The sequence below is a fragment of the Wyeomyia smithii genome, chromosome 1 (assembly GCF_029784165.1).
Source record: "Wyeomyia smithii strain HCP4-BCI-WySm-NY-G18 chromosome 1, ASM2978416v1, whole genome shotgun sequence".
NCBI lineage: Eukaryota > Metazoa > Arthropoda > Insecta > Diptera > Culicidae > Wyeomyia > Wyeomyia smithii.
Window position 1 is genome coordinate 171,627,813 of NC_073694.1, and position 15,771 is coordinate 171,643,583.

Genomic DNA, 15,771 nt, shown 5'->3' on the forward strand with positions numbered 1-15,771 from the left:
GTGTTGTAATTGAACGTAATAAAGAATATGTGTTTTTCCGAAGTTTTACTTACCAACATTAAACCTGTACACTGGTTCACTTAAATTTAACAAAAAAATCACCGGTGTAATCTTTCAAAACTGTGTACCTTGTGAAGAATTTCAAAAAATGATATTCGCTTATGCATGGTGAAAAACAGAACTGTATAGTTCTTGGCCACAAACGGCACAATAATTGTGTTGCCGAAACGATAGATTTTCTCTTCGCGCGACTCTATGTACCATAGACTCTGCACATCAGCAGCCGGAGCAATGATTTTCAATTGTCTTACGTTAGCAGTTAGGCCGTTACAAATTTTATTTTCATTTTATGTCTCCCCCCCCCCCTTCGAAAAACTTGAATATTGGAAGGGAAAGAACCGTTTTGTTCATTTCATTGGTTTTCCGACAGCATAAATGCTTAATTTAGCAACAAACAAGTAAGGTGACAGCGAGAGTGTCGTCGAAAGGCAAGCGGAATAAATACAAATAATAATAAAGTGTTATTTTTCAACATTTATTTGAGTGCAAGTTACAATCGTCATAACTTGCACACAAACTTTGATCAAAGATATTTCTTTTTTTTTCGTCTCAGTGTTATTTACTGTTTGCCACCCCCTTTGCTAACTTTGATAACCTTGGACATAAAAAGATTTCGAAATTTGTATCAGCCTTATGCAAATCGCATAATACACAAAAGTATGTATTTATACCCAGTAAAGCAGTGAGTATGTGAACAATGACTCATACTTAGGTAGAACCAACTTTGTCAACTTCTGTTTCTAGACTTAACCATAAATTCCTTATTAAAACTAATTTATTTTGCACACACACTAAATTAAATCTGCACACTTAGATCTTATCACCGAGCACGGTAAAATAAATTACCGAGATTTTAACAGCTGAGATCTCAGTTAAAATCGCGGTAATACATCAAAACACCGGGATTCTGTAAAAGCAAAAAATCAAAAACCTGCCAAACTTTAACGAGGTTCTTGGTAATGTTTTGCCGAGATACTCGCAAATTTCAACTGTCGACGAGAACTTTACGAGAACTTCGGTAAAATTTACTGAGGTACGTATTTTGCGATTTTTTTTTCTACAAATAACCCAGAATATGATCCAAACGATTAAATATACAAGTGATTTTTTTAATTACTAAGTCAACTGATTCAACTAAACACAGCATTGCTACAAACTGGAGACTTGTATTGCATACAGGAAATAAAGTAACATCTGTCACTCTGCAACTTCCATCCTGCGAAGTGAGTTGATAACCTACAAAATTGAGTGAATGAAAAATTAATTTTTTTTTTTCAAATATTCTTTGTAACAATAAACAAGAAAAAAAAGTGTATACTCACTCAATATTTTAGTTAATCTGAATATTGATTTCTCCATAATAATAATCAGCCGCAAAACCTGTTCCTTTTCTTTCTACACCGAAACACGAAAAAACTGTTAGTGAAGCACTTGTTATTTTGACAGTTCAGTTTTCCAGAATCTCGGTAAGAGATTTTTTTATTCGACGAAATCTCGTTTAAAGGTTCCGAGATTCGGTGTTTTAGTTTACTGAACTCGGAAATTTTCGGTTTCGCGGTTTTTTTTTTTGGTAAAAGAATTCACTGTATTCCGGTAAACACGTTCGGTTTCCGATTTCTTAGTATTTTTTTTACCGAACAACGGTAAACTAAATTGTTTTCAAGTAGTTCGGTATTTTACTTTACCGAGAAAACATAATGCAGTTAAGTGTGAAGAACTAGTTATGCAGATTTGTATTGAAACCTGTGTCTACATGGCATCGCAAATGTTTAACCAAACAAAAAAAAATCATTTTTGTAACCTTTTTAGTGATTATAACGTATTCTAGAACATTATGATGGTTAGATCAGATTTATCTAAGCCGATTGTCGTCGGCGGTGGTTCCTTGTTAATTTGGTATTGTCTCCACAGCAGCAGGCCTATGTTGACCCCGTGAAAAACCATCGGAATAAACAAAATCCAGTAACTTGCGCCAAGGGCTGCCAAACCCTTGGAACTGTACGGTGCTTCTGGCGTAAGCGTGTCTGTGATGCCAATATTGCCACTAAGTTGCGTTCCGAACAGAGCTCCCCAAAGAATCATGGTCATCAATGTAGCACCAATCACAATCCCGTTCCAGATGTACAGTCCAAACACGCTCAAAATTGGCTCCACTGGATTAAACAGAACGTTGATGATGGACAAACTAACGCTAGCACCAGAGAAAGCGGTTGCAATCCCCAGAAAAACAACAGTCGTAACCCACATACCGGCATTGATAAAATCATCCTTCGAAGCAGCCTTGGAGGAAACTGCCGTTACAGCGTCAGCAGACTTGCTAGTAGATAACAGCTTGGTGTTGACTAGCGGACATTCCGCTGGTGTACGACCATTCATCATATCTAATAGTTCCGATTCACGTTTTGCCTCTTCTTTCTGGCAACTGTAGACGCAAGCATTGTGCTCATACAGGCAGATAACTGGGAAAAAAATAATATTTATATTACTGGTATTGCTGCTATTACCGGAGTCGCGATATCGATGATGACACACCTGCTAGATCATAGTGCGCTGAGCTGAGTAAAACATTCCTTGTTAGCGATCCAGTGAAAAGACCGTACTGTATCTCGCTATTTTTAGATGCTCTTGATTCGTAAGCTTCGGAAACCACCTAAAAAGAAGCAATTCCTGTCGTATCACCTGTATCATCTTCAGGTCTGAAACCGATCTTACCCAGTAGGGTGTACACAGCGAAACGATTAGTGTTGCCAGCGATAAGCAAGACAGCACAAAAGTAACGAAAAGTATGTTCCACTTAGTTTTGGCCATTGTCGCGTCCCATACGAAACGCAACCAGTTAACTGTTCATTGCCTTCGGCTGGGTCGAGAAAAACTAGAGCTTGCCAGGAAGTTCGCACTGGTACTGAAATCGATTGACTCATTGGCTCATATGACAAGCAAAGATTGCCCCTGATAAGTGATAATGGGTGCATTGTGATATACGGACGCAATTGCGGGAACGCCATGTAGTTATCAGTTTGATAAGAATGCTATTATTGACAATTAAAAGTTTACCTGAACGGTGAGTTCGTGGACTCGGAACCCTACATATATTCACTAGTGTCGCATACATACAATAATGTTCTGGAGAAAATTCCCTGTTCCCCACGTCATTTCGATCAGTTGGACGTTATTATTCTTTTCACTGGGTAAAACCAGTGCTGACTAGAGTCACGTAGAATAAATTGCTAAGCTAGCAAAATAAATCCCAATATACTAAAGCAAAGCAAAGCCTTGGTGCTCTACATTCCGATTCGGAACACGACCTTCTGTTTATTATACACAGACTTCGCAAGCCCACTGTTGAGGGTACAGGACAATTGCGGCGCTAGCGCTACTATCCTATTGATACTAAAAATTTCTCCCGAGCCGAGACTTGAACCTACGACGACTGGCTTGTTAGGCCACCATCGTACCTTGAGGCCAACTGGGAGGCTTTACCAATCCCAATATAATATGTAAACCATGATGCATTAAGACATGGTGTAACGGTATGTCAAAAGCAGAATCGGTCATATTGGAGAAAAAATTTGCCAGAGTAAGTTTGTTTATAAACAACTAGTGCATAGAAATTATCGCATCTGATAATATATCATTTGGATGCATTAATATTCTAAATATGGCAATGCTTCGTACCTTGCTACCAATATTCATTCATTTAAGAAACAATTTTCAACTTAAAACACCTAAATTTGCGGTATTCATTTGCATTTGGTATTACCAAAATAAAATTGCGGAAATTGCAAGCTGGCTTTTAAAAATGTCATCGTGCTGTCTATTTTCATTTCGTGACTGCTATGCTTTTTTTTGACATAATGATAGTTAAATGAGAATACTTTTGTGTTCTTGAGAACCTACAAAATTGTTTAAATTTATGTCGAGACATTATACAGTCAATAGTGTCGAATGTTGGTTATAGAAATCCATCATTCTACCAATGAGGTCCAGTTTTTACACATTCCGTATAATGATGGCTCATAGCAAATAAAGACAGTATTTTTCGACTATTTTAACTTATTTCGCTACGGGGGATACCAACTTGATAAACTATTTGTAAGGATTTTCAGATTTTTTTTCTGTGTATAGAACAAACTAGGTACACAAAATTGATTTTTGCAGTCTATAAGTATACATTTAAAGATTACTATTACGAAACAAACATGTTAAAAGGGTAACAATAGAGTACAGTACATGGCGTCAAAGTTCTTAAAATATTGAGTAGAACGACCTAGACCCTCTTAGCTAGTTTTGAGGTACGACGCTGCCCGAACAAGCCAGTCGTCGTATGTTTGAGTTCCGGCTCGGGAGAGACTATTACACTAGCAGTAGGATCGTAGCGCTAGCCTCGCAATTGTCCTGTACACTAAAACAGTTGGCTGCGAAGTCTGTGCATAATAAACAGGAGGACGAGCTCCGAATCTAGCTGATAACCTTGTCTATATTTCAGAGATAATATCCAGACAGTTGAATACCTAAATAATGTTACTAGCGTACAACAAAAGGTAATTAACACTCTTCTTTTCTCTCCATAAGTAGAGACAGATATCCAGGTAGGAACGTTGGAAGCCTAGCTTGAAAACGAAGGTATGAAACTCCGAGTTCCAGCTTTGAGAGGCCTGCTTCAGTCCATAAAGAGATTTCTGTAGAATTTAGACTTTGTCGCATGAAAATCTCCTTATTTAGCTGCCCATTGTACTGCATTTAGTTTAGCACCAGGTTTTCCACGAACGTCTCAGCATTCGAGCGGCTTCGGGTGCTCTTCAGAATCTTCTGTCTCTCCGCTCCGATACAGTACCGGTTTGGCACCGTTTGCTGTAGCACCAGCAGTATCTTAATTCTCGTCGAACACCACAGTCCTTACAATCGTAATCTGTCGCTTGCGTGAATCCCAGACTCGATAATTTCACCGATAATTTGTAGTGTAACCAGCCATGATATTAATTTCCGACTTTGGATCCAGTTCAACTCACATATTTAAAGGAAAAAATGTTCGTTTATTATTTTGGTTTGCCAAATCCAAACTGCCGTGCCTTCCGCTAAATCCCTTTCATTGAATTTTGTACAGTGGTCTTATCGACCATATTCGTCGCCAAACGCCAGATAGATTCATTCTGCTGCTCGTTTTCGATGGATTTATTAGTTTTTTTTTTTTATATTCTATTTGACCAAGTCTTAATACCCCGATCAGAAAGAAAAAACAAAAATGTAACACAAGCTGTTAGTTTGTTACGGGAAAAACCTTACAGGCTGTGTTTTCAATTTGATCCCGTTAGGTGTTAAAATAACAGAAATGATTCTACTAGTACCAAACACATATCAAAATTTGTTACTAATGTATCAGCTTTCTAACAAAATAAGATAGTATATAAAACAGTATAATAACAAACATTGTTAGAAACAACATTGTTAGTTAGGTTATAATAAAAACGAAAAATTAATTGGACATTGTTAGACATTGTTGCATAACTACTTCATTTCAGGTTTTGTTATTATAACTCATTCAGATTCAATTTTGTTATCCAAATTATATTGAAAAATACAGAATTGTATCAAAATATGCTTTTTGTATCTCGCGTTGATAGAATTTTGTATTTTTTTAGTTATGCTCTTCTGATCGGGACTGTTCGATAGGGCGGAAATCTGGGCTGTTAGAAGGGTTGTGGTCTTAGGGTACCACAACCTCGTTGTTCGCATTCTACCACTCGATAGCCTTTTTCCCATAGTGGCAGCTTGCCAAGTTCGACCAGAACAGCACAGGTCTGTTATGTTGCTCTAGGAATGGTAGTAGCCGATTTTCCAGGCACTCCTGGCCGTAGATCTCTTGATTGACGGTTTCGTAGTGATGGAATTGCTGCTTTTTAGACCACACGTGCATATGGCCTGCCAGACGAGGTATTTTTTCGGGAACTTAATAGTTTGATGGTTTTAAAAATTTAGGCCACCTTCCCTTTTCCTGGTACGGTATGAAATTCCTGTCCCGGAAGCTGTCGATGCAATCAAGTATCTAACTTTTTTATCTTTGCAGACTGAGAAATAATTTGTTCCACAATGTTATAGCTCCATTAATTTTGAGTAACTTTGTAAAATAAAGTTTTTCTCTATCTTTGAAAACAACCGATTTATATTGAAAAAACATATTTTACGCTCTAACTTTTTTATTTCAAGTTTCATCTCAAAACTGTCTTTGAACGACTTTTAGAGCTTTTTAAGAGAAATAATTTGCAATGCTGACATCGTAAATATCTCAATTTTACTCAAAGTTATTAATATTTTTCATCAAAAAATATGCGTTTTTCATTTGTATGTCATTCTTTTTGGGGCAAACATAAAAAATATCTCTTGGTCTCATTTTGAAGGGCCTGACTCTATAAATGGAGGAACTTTAAGAAATATGTTATTTTTCAAATTTGAGTAAATTCAATTTAAAAACAAGACGGAAATTTCAATAATTTTATACATTATGCATACCCAGATTTATTTTTTGGTATTTTTTCTTATAACTAGACGTAATTACCTTTAATTTGACCCAGAAAGATCGAAAATCGATCAACTGGTTCAAAAGTTATGAATTTTTTTAAATAAAATACATCGAATATAGCCGTTTTTATTGTCACCCTTTTTCAGAGCTGGTCCCCTTAACAACCCAACGAAACAATACGGGTTTGATTATTTTCAACATAGATGCATCCCTGCGATTTTGAGCACAATTGAAGCACTTTGCGTGACCAACTTCGAAATAGGGTGACCATAAAAAACGACTGTGTTCGATGTATTTAATTTTAAAAAAATTCATAACTTTTGAACCAGTTGATCAATTTTCGATCTTTTTGGGTCAAATTAAAGCTAATTACGTCTTGTTATAAGAAAAAATACCAAAAAATAAATCTGGGTGCTTTTATATGCATAATGTATAAAAATTATTGAAATTTTCGTCTTGTTTTTAAATTGAATTTACTCAAATTTGAAAAATAACATATTTCTTAAAGTTCCTCCATTTATAGAGTCAAATATGCGCTTCAAAATGAGACCAAGAGATATTTTTTATGTTTGCCCCAAAAAGAATGACATACAAATGAAAAACCCATATTTTTTGATGAAAAATATTAATAACTTTGAGTAAAATTGAGATATTTACGATGTCTGCATTGCAAATTGTTTCTCTTAAAAAGCTCTAAAAGTCGCTCAAAGACAGTTTTGAGATGAAACTTGAAATGAAAAAGTTAGAGCGTAAAATATGTTTTTTCAATATAAATCGGTTGTTTTCAAAGATGAGAAAAACTTTATTTTACAAAGTTACTCAAAATTAATGGAGCTATAACATTGTAGAACAAATTTTTCTTCTATCTACAAAGATAAAAAAGTTAGATACTTGATTGCATCGAAAAGGTTGGTCACCCTAATTTTTGATAATTTTTCAATGAGCGCTTTATCATATGTAACAACTATGTAGAAGAAAGTTTTTCTCTAAAATGTTGCCATAGAGCTCTAGACCTAAATTTCCCCCTAAATTTGGTTTCTGGACCATTGTGCATTGTGCTGTGAGCTGCAATCCACGCTGGGATTGCTTCCACGCTGAATCCTTGGGTGCAGCAGAATCTACGAAACATGTTAGAGTATACACCTACGGCCGGGACACTCGAGTACGAAAGAACACCCTTACTCGTGCACGATGCTTCTCAAACTTAAGGCGGGGGACTAGCGTGGTCTCCGCCAACCACGCTCTCGACGCCTGGGTTCGAATCCCAACGCCTACATAAATGTCGATGGTTGTGGGGTGGCATGATCCACTCAGCTCACAACCAACCCAACTAGTCTAGATTCAATCCGAGCCGACACCGGGAGATTTTCTGAGGCGAAAAATCTCTGGGATTGCGCCTTCCATTGCATGAGGAAGTAAAGTCGTTGGCGCCGGTCCGTTGATCAACGGGTCGTATGTTGGGTGGAGTCACCTCCCCGGGCGTCGGTGATTGGCACAACAACACTGGCGGAAATAGATCGACGGAAAAGAGGTGAGAATAAAAAAAATAGTGGGCGAAACGCACGCCGCCCTTCAAAAACGTCGAATGGTTGACTGGTTTGCTTGCCTTGCAAGCACACTTCACAGATGCATTGCTCAGGCCAATCCGAGATTTTCGTCGTCGTTTTCACCATTCTATGCTTCCATATTCTTGTTCCCAAATCCCACAAATCTAGCGTCCTTCCTTGTAGCCACGTCGATTCTGTTCTCTTCAATACGTCGCACTGAGAACAGGCTACACTACAACAGGACACTCTCCACGACTGTCGGGACCCTCGTTCTTACGATTATCATATTCACCTTCACAGTTCAGCATACTCGACAACCAGTGCTTTTCCAGACTTGGCCATATGGCAATACACATCTTTCTGTCTAAAGGGTGCATTTCGTTGGAGAATGCCTTATCTCCCACCATTTGGTCGCGCCTGAGTCAAGAATCCAATCGACTATCTTCTTAGACATCATAGCTCGTCGTAGCAACGGAGTCATTTCCTAGGTAATGTTCCTCTGCCCTTCCCGATTCTTTAGGATGGCGAGTAGCGTTAACCGCCCTTATTTCTCGCAGAGTTCTCTCTAAACGAAGTAAAATGCTTTCACTTCTACGCCTTCAGCTCTTAAAGCTGCTTTTTCAGAATTAACTTGCCTGCAATTCCAACGTGCTCGAAAGCATTTTCAAGAGCGTCCCAGACTTCTTTTTATCTTTTACAAATTCCAGCTGATCCTCAGAAATCTGGTGAGTCAGGAGGCTCTTGCATTTTTTGTTCAAGGCCAATCGTTCTTCAAGTTGCTCCTTCTTCCGGGCGATGATTACCTCGGTTCAAAATTCAAATAACGAAATTGTTCGTTGAAATTACTATGCTACGTTACGACGTTGTTATATTTTCTACTCCGTCACTGCGATTGAAAATTCCCTGACCTACAGAAAACGTCAAAATGGGCTGCGTGCACTGCCCGCCATTACCGCTCGTGGAAAGCTGGGTTAATCGAAAAAAAATAAAAATACCGGTTTTCTTTTTTGTGAATACCGAAATACCGGTTTCTCGAAAAGTCGGTAATACCGACCACCCTAGTCACAATGATCGTAAGAACGTCTTAGGTAAGAACAAAAAAAATCAACGGATTGGTATGGTAACCTTCAAGCGTTACGAACATCTATTCCTGTACCGTTCATCACAAAACTTCCTTCTATGCCGTCACAATTTGCTTTTATATGTTTTATATGTTTTGTACAAAATATCACTTAGAATATCACAACAACAACAACAATATCGCACGCTAGCCTAAGGGGCTAATGCGGTCTCGATCAACTAGATTAGTTGAGAGAATTCGTTATCGATATTGTTTTCGGCACATTTTGCATGTTGTAGGATAAGTACAACGATACACCGGGCCCCAGTGCTGAGTCGAGAAAATTTCCAGCTCGAAAAGATCCTCGACCTGATCGGGAATCGAACCCGATATCACAACCGTGTGGGAGAGCTAGCCGACCGACATCGCTAACCACAGAACCACGGGGACCACACTTAGAACACATCACATCACATACAAAAATCTTGAGAAATTGCTCAAAATTATCCGATATGCTGTCAATAACTGCAGCAGGGTTGATATTTGTTGACACTCTTGAGTGAAAGTGAAAAAAGCATCCAGAAACGTTATTTTTTTACAATTCTTTCAGAGTTCTCCCTTCCCGCTTTTTGCATGGAAGTGAACTGTCAAAACACCTCATTATATTTCATGCGATGAAAGCAAGACAACAAAATCAGTTTATCAGTTAACGAAGATTGTCAAGGCATCGGTCAGTGTCAGTGAAAAAGTGTTTCGGTAAGGTTCATTTTGGTTAAGTGGACTGTATGTTTTTCTTTTTCGCTTTGAAGTGAAGATCATTTGGTTGGATTTGTCGTCAAATTTTATTCCGTAACCGTGAACGATGAGCGCGATCTATTTCATCTGAGTATAACAGCACGTTACTAGGACGAAAATCTAGTGTATCTGAAAGAGTGCTGCGATCATTGGAAGTGAAAATTGAAAATGATTGGCTGTAATTTTCGAAGAATTTTGCTGGGGAAAATGACTTTTATCAGCACTGAACTGCAGTTAATATTTGGTCGGTTTGCCCGAATCAACATAAGATAAGGGTAAACTGACCATTTTCCGGGTGCCAGTGCCAGTAATATTGGTAACGCGTCAAATGTGTGGTAGCTGACAGCGGTGCCATCCCCGTGAAAAATATCGAATAGTCGCTCCAAATTCTAACACCTTGTAAACAAACCTTCTGAAGCTGTCACAAAAAGTGAGGTTAGGACGTTCCATACAATGATCTATTGTTTGGTGTGAATTCGGTTTAGGTTCTCAATGCAAGCGGTGTTTTCTTTAATTTAGTGTCTAACCAAACCATTACTGTGTGATTTCAACATCATGTCTCGTCAGGTAAGTAAGAGCAACACTGTTTTTTTTTCATGCAATTATAAACAACTTTTTCCCATATTTCAGGATTTCGAAATGCAAACCTATGAACGATGTTCCCCTGAAGATGTCCGTCGCCTCGCATACGAATATGCCTCGCACCTCGGAATCAAAGTGCCTGCCGCGTGGGAAAGAGATAAAATGGCCGGGAAAACTTGGTTTACTAATTTCCTGAAGAGAAGTTCTGAGCGGTCCATTAGGAATCCGGAAGCAACTGGTCTTGGTCGAGCAATGTTAGTCAACTTGAAGAATGCCACGACAGAAGGAAGGAGGAAGAGAAAGGCAGCTATTCTGACCAATATTCCAGGGAAAAGCACACTGGCAATAGAGCAAGTCAAATCTGTTAGATGTCAACCGCAAACAAAAGCTAAAACAGATACCAACAGGAAACGCAATAAGGTGTGTCTAATGTGCAACGAGGCTTTTCGACAGGGTCAACCGATGAAAAAGAGGATTCAATGCAACACATGTGAACAATGGGCTCATCAGAAATGTATTCCACCCGATAATGCCATCTTTATTTGCACACGTTGTACGAGCATTGGCTAGTGATGGTGGTTTTTCAATAGAAGGAATCCTGAGATCCTGTTAAAAACAACATTGGATTACCTTTTGTACCTGTTTCATTATAAACTGTTATACTTTTCTTAAAGATTAAATATAAATGTATTCAATGTGCATTATTTGGAAAAATAACTGAATAATCCTTTCGCAACACAAATGATGAAGTTATATTACAAAAAACTATTGAACATTTTTACCAAAAAAAAACCATCAGCCCCGGTCTGCTCTATATGTTTTTGTAAAGCTCTATTAGTTCTCTACAATTTCTTAGACAGTTTGTATGTACAAATCAATAGTTTCTGAGCTACAAAGCTTTGAAACAAAACCTATGCAAAAATGGATGGCTTGGTTCGATTTGGCTGCACGCCGATCATTTCATAATTCCATTCACTTTACTGCCGCGCATAGCAAGTCAGTCCCATTTGCGCTCACAACAAGCCGAGAAAAACGCGTTTTACATAATTTCACATCATTGCTTCTTATGACATGGGACAATAAGTTTGGATTTTTTTCTGAAGTTTTCCAGAACAAAGATGTTGAGTTCATCTATCGTTACGAAACTAAACGTAGTTCGCTACCATTTCCGCTTAATCATTCAATAATGGTGAAAATGCGTAGTAGTATTTTGAGATTTTGGGCTTCCGCAAACAGTGGCGGATATTGGACCTTGAAATATTTCGTTAATTTTCAATGCTGAGCAATGAAGTCATAATGATAACTAACCCCGCGCTTAATTTTTTTACATTTTATCTATCCAATGACTAATTGATTATTGTGATCCTTCATGTGGTTATACAATTATTACCATTTGAAATTCAATCTAACATTTGGAAGGTTTTATTTTACTTCTATAGAATGGATCCAAGTATTGAATACAAAGACGCAGTATTGAATTGAATTGAGAAAACCAAATAAAGGTAGTTAACAAGCATAAATGTACTGAAGAAAATTTATTACTTTTTTAATTCTTTGCTTTGAAAGAAAAACATTACTTTCATGATTCACAAATCCTCATACTCACTTAATCTTAAGTTCCTTAAAAATATTATTAAAAAAATTCTCTTTAGTTCCAAAGTATGGCTAACTTGAGTTATTTTGTGCAATAGGTGCATTTTTGCTCAGTATATGCTAAAAAAAATTACAACTGGATACCGGATGAGTATGTTGTTTCGGTAGATGTAGTGCGATGAGATTCTTACTGCCTCTTAGTATAGCATGATTGCACCCTGCGTCTTCTCATCGGTCGGTGGCTCAAGCATTTGGTTCCGCTCCCGTTTCTCCATTTTTACGGCCACAGTTAGTAGCACTATGTTTATGATCACCACCACAAAACCGGCTACCACAAAATAGAAGCTTGCACCCAGCGTAGCCAAACCCGTGCTATACCAATTGTTTTTGCGGTCTTCCTCAATCAGGACGTTGTGTCTGAGATATTGAACAAATTGCAGCAACCAACAAACGAATGATAGAATTTGCGACAGCCCGGATAGGACATTGCTGATGAACAAAACCAGTATCGTGCCAGATTTCTTTGAAGCGGAAGATGATTTCAAAACGGAAGCTATTGCGCCAACCGCTCCGCTTAACGCCCCGAGCCCGACTCCAACAGTTGTTCCTAGCCATAGCCAGTAACTCATCACGTCCGGTTCATCCTGAATGACCGCCAAAACTTGCAAAAAAAAAACATTCAATCAATTTGATATTGATTACGATTAGAGCCTCAGGGAAATATTCTTACCGTTAACATCATGTCTACGCCAACCAAAGGCAACGTTAAGATGTCTTTGACCATTGAATAGTCCAAAATGAATGCGGCCCTGCGACTCGGTTGAATTGAACCGTTTAGCACTAGACTGCACCCAGTTATCGGTAGTGAGAGCTGCCACCAGCAGGCCAACTATCAAGCAACTACCGAAAAAGGTGGCGAACACAATTCCTCGTGTTTTCAGACTCATTTCGGCCTGCACCGTGTTCTTTGTTAATTTGACGTCCAAGCTCCTCTATCGAGCAATAAAAAACAAACTATTTCCAATCCTGGTTCCACGCTGTGATGTCTGTGATAAAAGCCGTAGGCCTTTCGGGCATTATGCCAGCTGATCAATACTTATCAGGCAAATACCCTACCTGGAAGCATAATGAAATGCAAAAGTTTACTATTGTCAGACAAATCAAAAACTGATTAAAGTACAAACTAGTCTGACGGGTTGCACAAAAGACTTCGTTGGGATGACGGGTGACTAACCTTTTCTATTTTTCTTGTTTTTAAACAAAACAATATGTTTATACAATCAGACACGATCCGGAATGAAAATCAGCTTTTAAAATCGAAATCGTTGATCTACTTGCTTACGTTTGCGATCGAAGTGTCATGGATATGTCATACCAAACGAGACGATCGTGACACAATTCAGAGAGTTCGACTACTACTACGGATCAAGAATGTTTCTCTTTTTATCCACATTGATTGTGGAAATTCCAACACAAGATCACTCTTTTGCACTCGCTTGCTGAATACCGCTTACTTGCCTCGTTGCTACCTATCAACAGGACACTCCTTCAGTTTTTCAACCCACTGTTGCGAACTACCAGAATTCACACAGTCAATTAAACTTTTTCTATTTTGATTATATTTTTCGTCTGACCCCTTGCTTTTCCGTCTTCCTGTACAATGCACGATCGACAGTAATGATCGAAAACGTTTCGCGGATATAATTGTTTAATTTAGATGTTCATCGTGCGAGCATTTGCCTAGGAATCGCGGAATTTCACTTTTCAACAGGGCGATCGAAGACCGATGATAGATCAACACACTCCAGCGACGGACGCGGTAACACCTGCCTGGTGCTGGTACTGGGGTACTGCTTGATGGGCTTAAGTGCGAGACACGACCAACAGTGGAGAGCAGACAATGGTCGAAAGAGCACCGAAAGTATCTAATAACCTTTTGTGCAAAGCAAACCGACAAACGCGGGTCCACGGCCGCATCCATCTATAAATTGAGAGGCTGTGCATTCTCTCCCTCTCGCAGTATCCAACAGGATGCCTTTGTGTTTGTGTGAAGATTAATCTAGTATGCTTTACGTCAGCTAAGGCTATTGACATACTGAGGCGTCAAATGAAGCGAAGCAAGAAGCGTCGCAAAAGCGTCCGAGCTACTTCTTCGAACGTCTATATAAAACGCTCAAACCGGTCACACTCAAGCGGCAACGACGCGTCGGTAGAGGCGGCGAAACAGAACGAGTAGTGTTTTGACGCGCGTATACTTACGCGGTAATACCTTGTTCAGACAAAATCTTTCATCGCGAGGTGCTTTACATTTGCTTTGTTTTGGTTTGGTAATTGAAAAAAAGCAAATAGAATACATTTTCGGTTAACAAAATGTTAAAATGTATGAAAAATGTTAGTTCAGTAATACCATGTTCAGACTGAACCTGATATCGCCAGGTGCTTTTTATTCGTTTTATTTTGGTCTCAAATATAGAAAATATCGGGAAAAATTTTCAGGTCGTCAGGAAAATAACACTGGTATTTTTGATTGATATTGCATGCCTAACATACTGAACAGATATCATAAACTAGTTGAACGTAACTTGGGGTCAGCGGGTATAAAATTTAGAATAATTTCTTATATTTTTTACTACGTCTGTGGCGCAACTGACTTCAGAAATATTATTTTACTTCATGAAAAAATCTCTATGTTTACTTTTTTAGTGATTTACTGTGCTTGAAGCAGCAAACAAATCTTCAATGGAAGAATTCATATTTCCTTTAAACGAAACCGCTGCTGGAATCTAGGAATATGACAACACAACGCATTTGCATCGCTCGCTCCAGTCGCTCCAGTATGTCATAGGAAGCTTCACTCAACGCTTCTGTTTATTCCGCTTCTCAAACGCTCAACGCTTCGCTTCATTTGACGCCTCAGTATGTCAGTAGCCTAAGTTTGGTGAAAAGTAGAATCAATATCATTAGATTTTGAGTGTTCGTAAGGCTCACTGTTACTAACTTGATTTTCGATTATGTATATACTTAGTTTTACGTCTTGTCTTCACTCGATTATATACTAGGGTAACCGAGTAACGGACCCATAAATTACCCACTTGATGCATTGCAACAAATAATTCAGCAGATTCTTAATTTCTGTAGAATGCTCGTAACGTTCAGCGGCCACATTTTGTAATGAAAGAAGACCGCAAACCACATGCACCGATGGTTTACCAGACTGATATTCTTGATTCGATTCCCTTTTCGGTACACTAGATGCATCCAAATTTTCTTTTAAGATTTCCAAAACATTAGGTTTTTAAAACATTAGGAGAGATAACAAAATGAACATTGATCTTCTGAACAGTGTAAAATATTTAAAAAATTTGAAAAATGATAAGAGTAACAGTCTAGTTTGGATTTAGAACAGAAAATGATCTTTCTTCAACATAACAAAGTAAACGCTTACTACGCTAACATCCCCCTTTGAGCGGAACTTTCTTTAACTCCTAACATCTTCATATCTTCATATAGTTTTATACTAGGTAAAGTCTTCGTGAGGATGTCTGCAGCCTAAAGGTTGGATGCGACATGTTCCAGTTTGATTATTTTCTTCTCCACCTAGTCACGTACAAAATGAT

General features: G+C 38.3%; 3 protein-coding genes across 5 annotated transcripts; 1 reads left to right on the forward strand and 2 right to left on the reverse strand.

Annotated features, from left to right (window-relative positions):
• Positions 1 to 1,848: 1,848 nt before the first annotated feature.
• Positions 1,849 to 2,967, reverse strand: LOC129719520 (uncharacterized). Of its 2 annotated transcripts, XM_055670922.1 has the most exons (4): positions 2,773 to 2,967; positions 2,593 to 2,710; positions 2,310 to 2,519; positions 1,849 to 2,213 (listed from the first exon to the last, which is right to left on the reverse strand). In XM_055670922.1, the coding sequence occupies exons 1-4, from the start codon at positions 2,866 to 2,868 to the stop codon at positions 1,885 to 1,887; spliced, it is 753 nt and encodes a 250-aa protein (XP_055526897.1). In that variant the 5' UTR covers positions 2,869 to 2,967; the 3' UTR covers positions 1,849 to 1,884. The 2 variants fall into 2 exon arrangements, with proteins under 2 accessions (XP_055526897.1, XP_055526891.1); XM_055670916.1 differs by having other exon boundaries at positions 1,849 to 2,519.
• Positions 2,968 to 10,343: 7,376 nt separating this feature from the next.
• Positions 10,344 to 11,306, forward strand: LOC129718136 (uncharacterized). Its single transcript, XM_055668568.1, has 2 exons — positions 10,344 to 10,546; positions 10,610 to 11,306. The coding sequence occupies exons 1-2, from the start codon at positions 10,535 to 10,537 to the stop codon at positions 11,129 to 11,131; spliced, it is 534 nt and encodes a 177-aa protein (XP_055524543.1). The 5' UTR covers positions 10,344 to 10,534; the 3' UTR covers positions 11,132 to 11,306.
• A 771-nt stretch (positions 11,307 to 12,077) lies between these two features.
• LOC129718135 (uncharacterized) lies at positions 12,078 to 14,089 on the reverse strand. Of its 2 annotated transcripts, none has more exons than XM_055668566.1 (3): positions 13,389 to 14,089; positions 12,885 to 13,270; positions 12,078 to 12,815 (listed from the first exon to the last, which is right to left on the reverse strand). In XM_055668566.1, the coding sequence occupies exons 2-3, from the start codon at positions 13,099 to 13,101 to the stop codon at positions 12,352 to 12,354; spliced, it is 681 nt and encodes a 226-aa protein (XP_055524541.1). In that variant the 5' UTR covers positions 13,102 to 13,270; positions 13,389 to 14,089; the 3' UTR covers positions 12,078 to 12,351. The 2 variants fall into 2 exon arrangements, with proteins under 2 accessions (XP_055524541.1, XP_055524542.1); XM_055668567.1 differs by having other exon boundaries at positions 13,335 to 14,089.
• Positions 14,090 to 15,771: the final 1,682 nt, after the last annotated feature.

Coding starts and splice junctions, on each gene's coding strand:
- LOC129719520 (XM_055670916.1), bottom strand. CDS start 2,868: ATGGCCAAAACTAAGTGGAACATACTTTTCGTTACTTTTGTGCTGTCT. Junction 2,711..2,772: donor CGCTGTGTACACCCTACTGG/GTAAGATCGGTT, acceptor GCTTCTTTTTAG/GTGGTTTCCGAAGCTTACGA. Junction 2,520..2,592: donor AGCGCACTATGATCTAGCAG/GTGTGTCATCAT, acceptor TTTTTTTCCCAG/TTATCTGCCTGTATGAGCAC.
- LOC129718135 (XM_055668566.1), bottom strand. CDS start 13,101: ATGAGTCTGAAAACACGAGGAATTGTGTTCGCCACCTTTTTCGGTAGT. Junction 12,816..12,884: donor GCGTAGACATGATGTTAACG/GTAAGAATATTT, acceptor TTTTTTTGCAAG/TTTTGGCGGTCATTCAGGAT.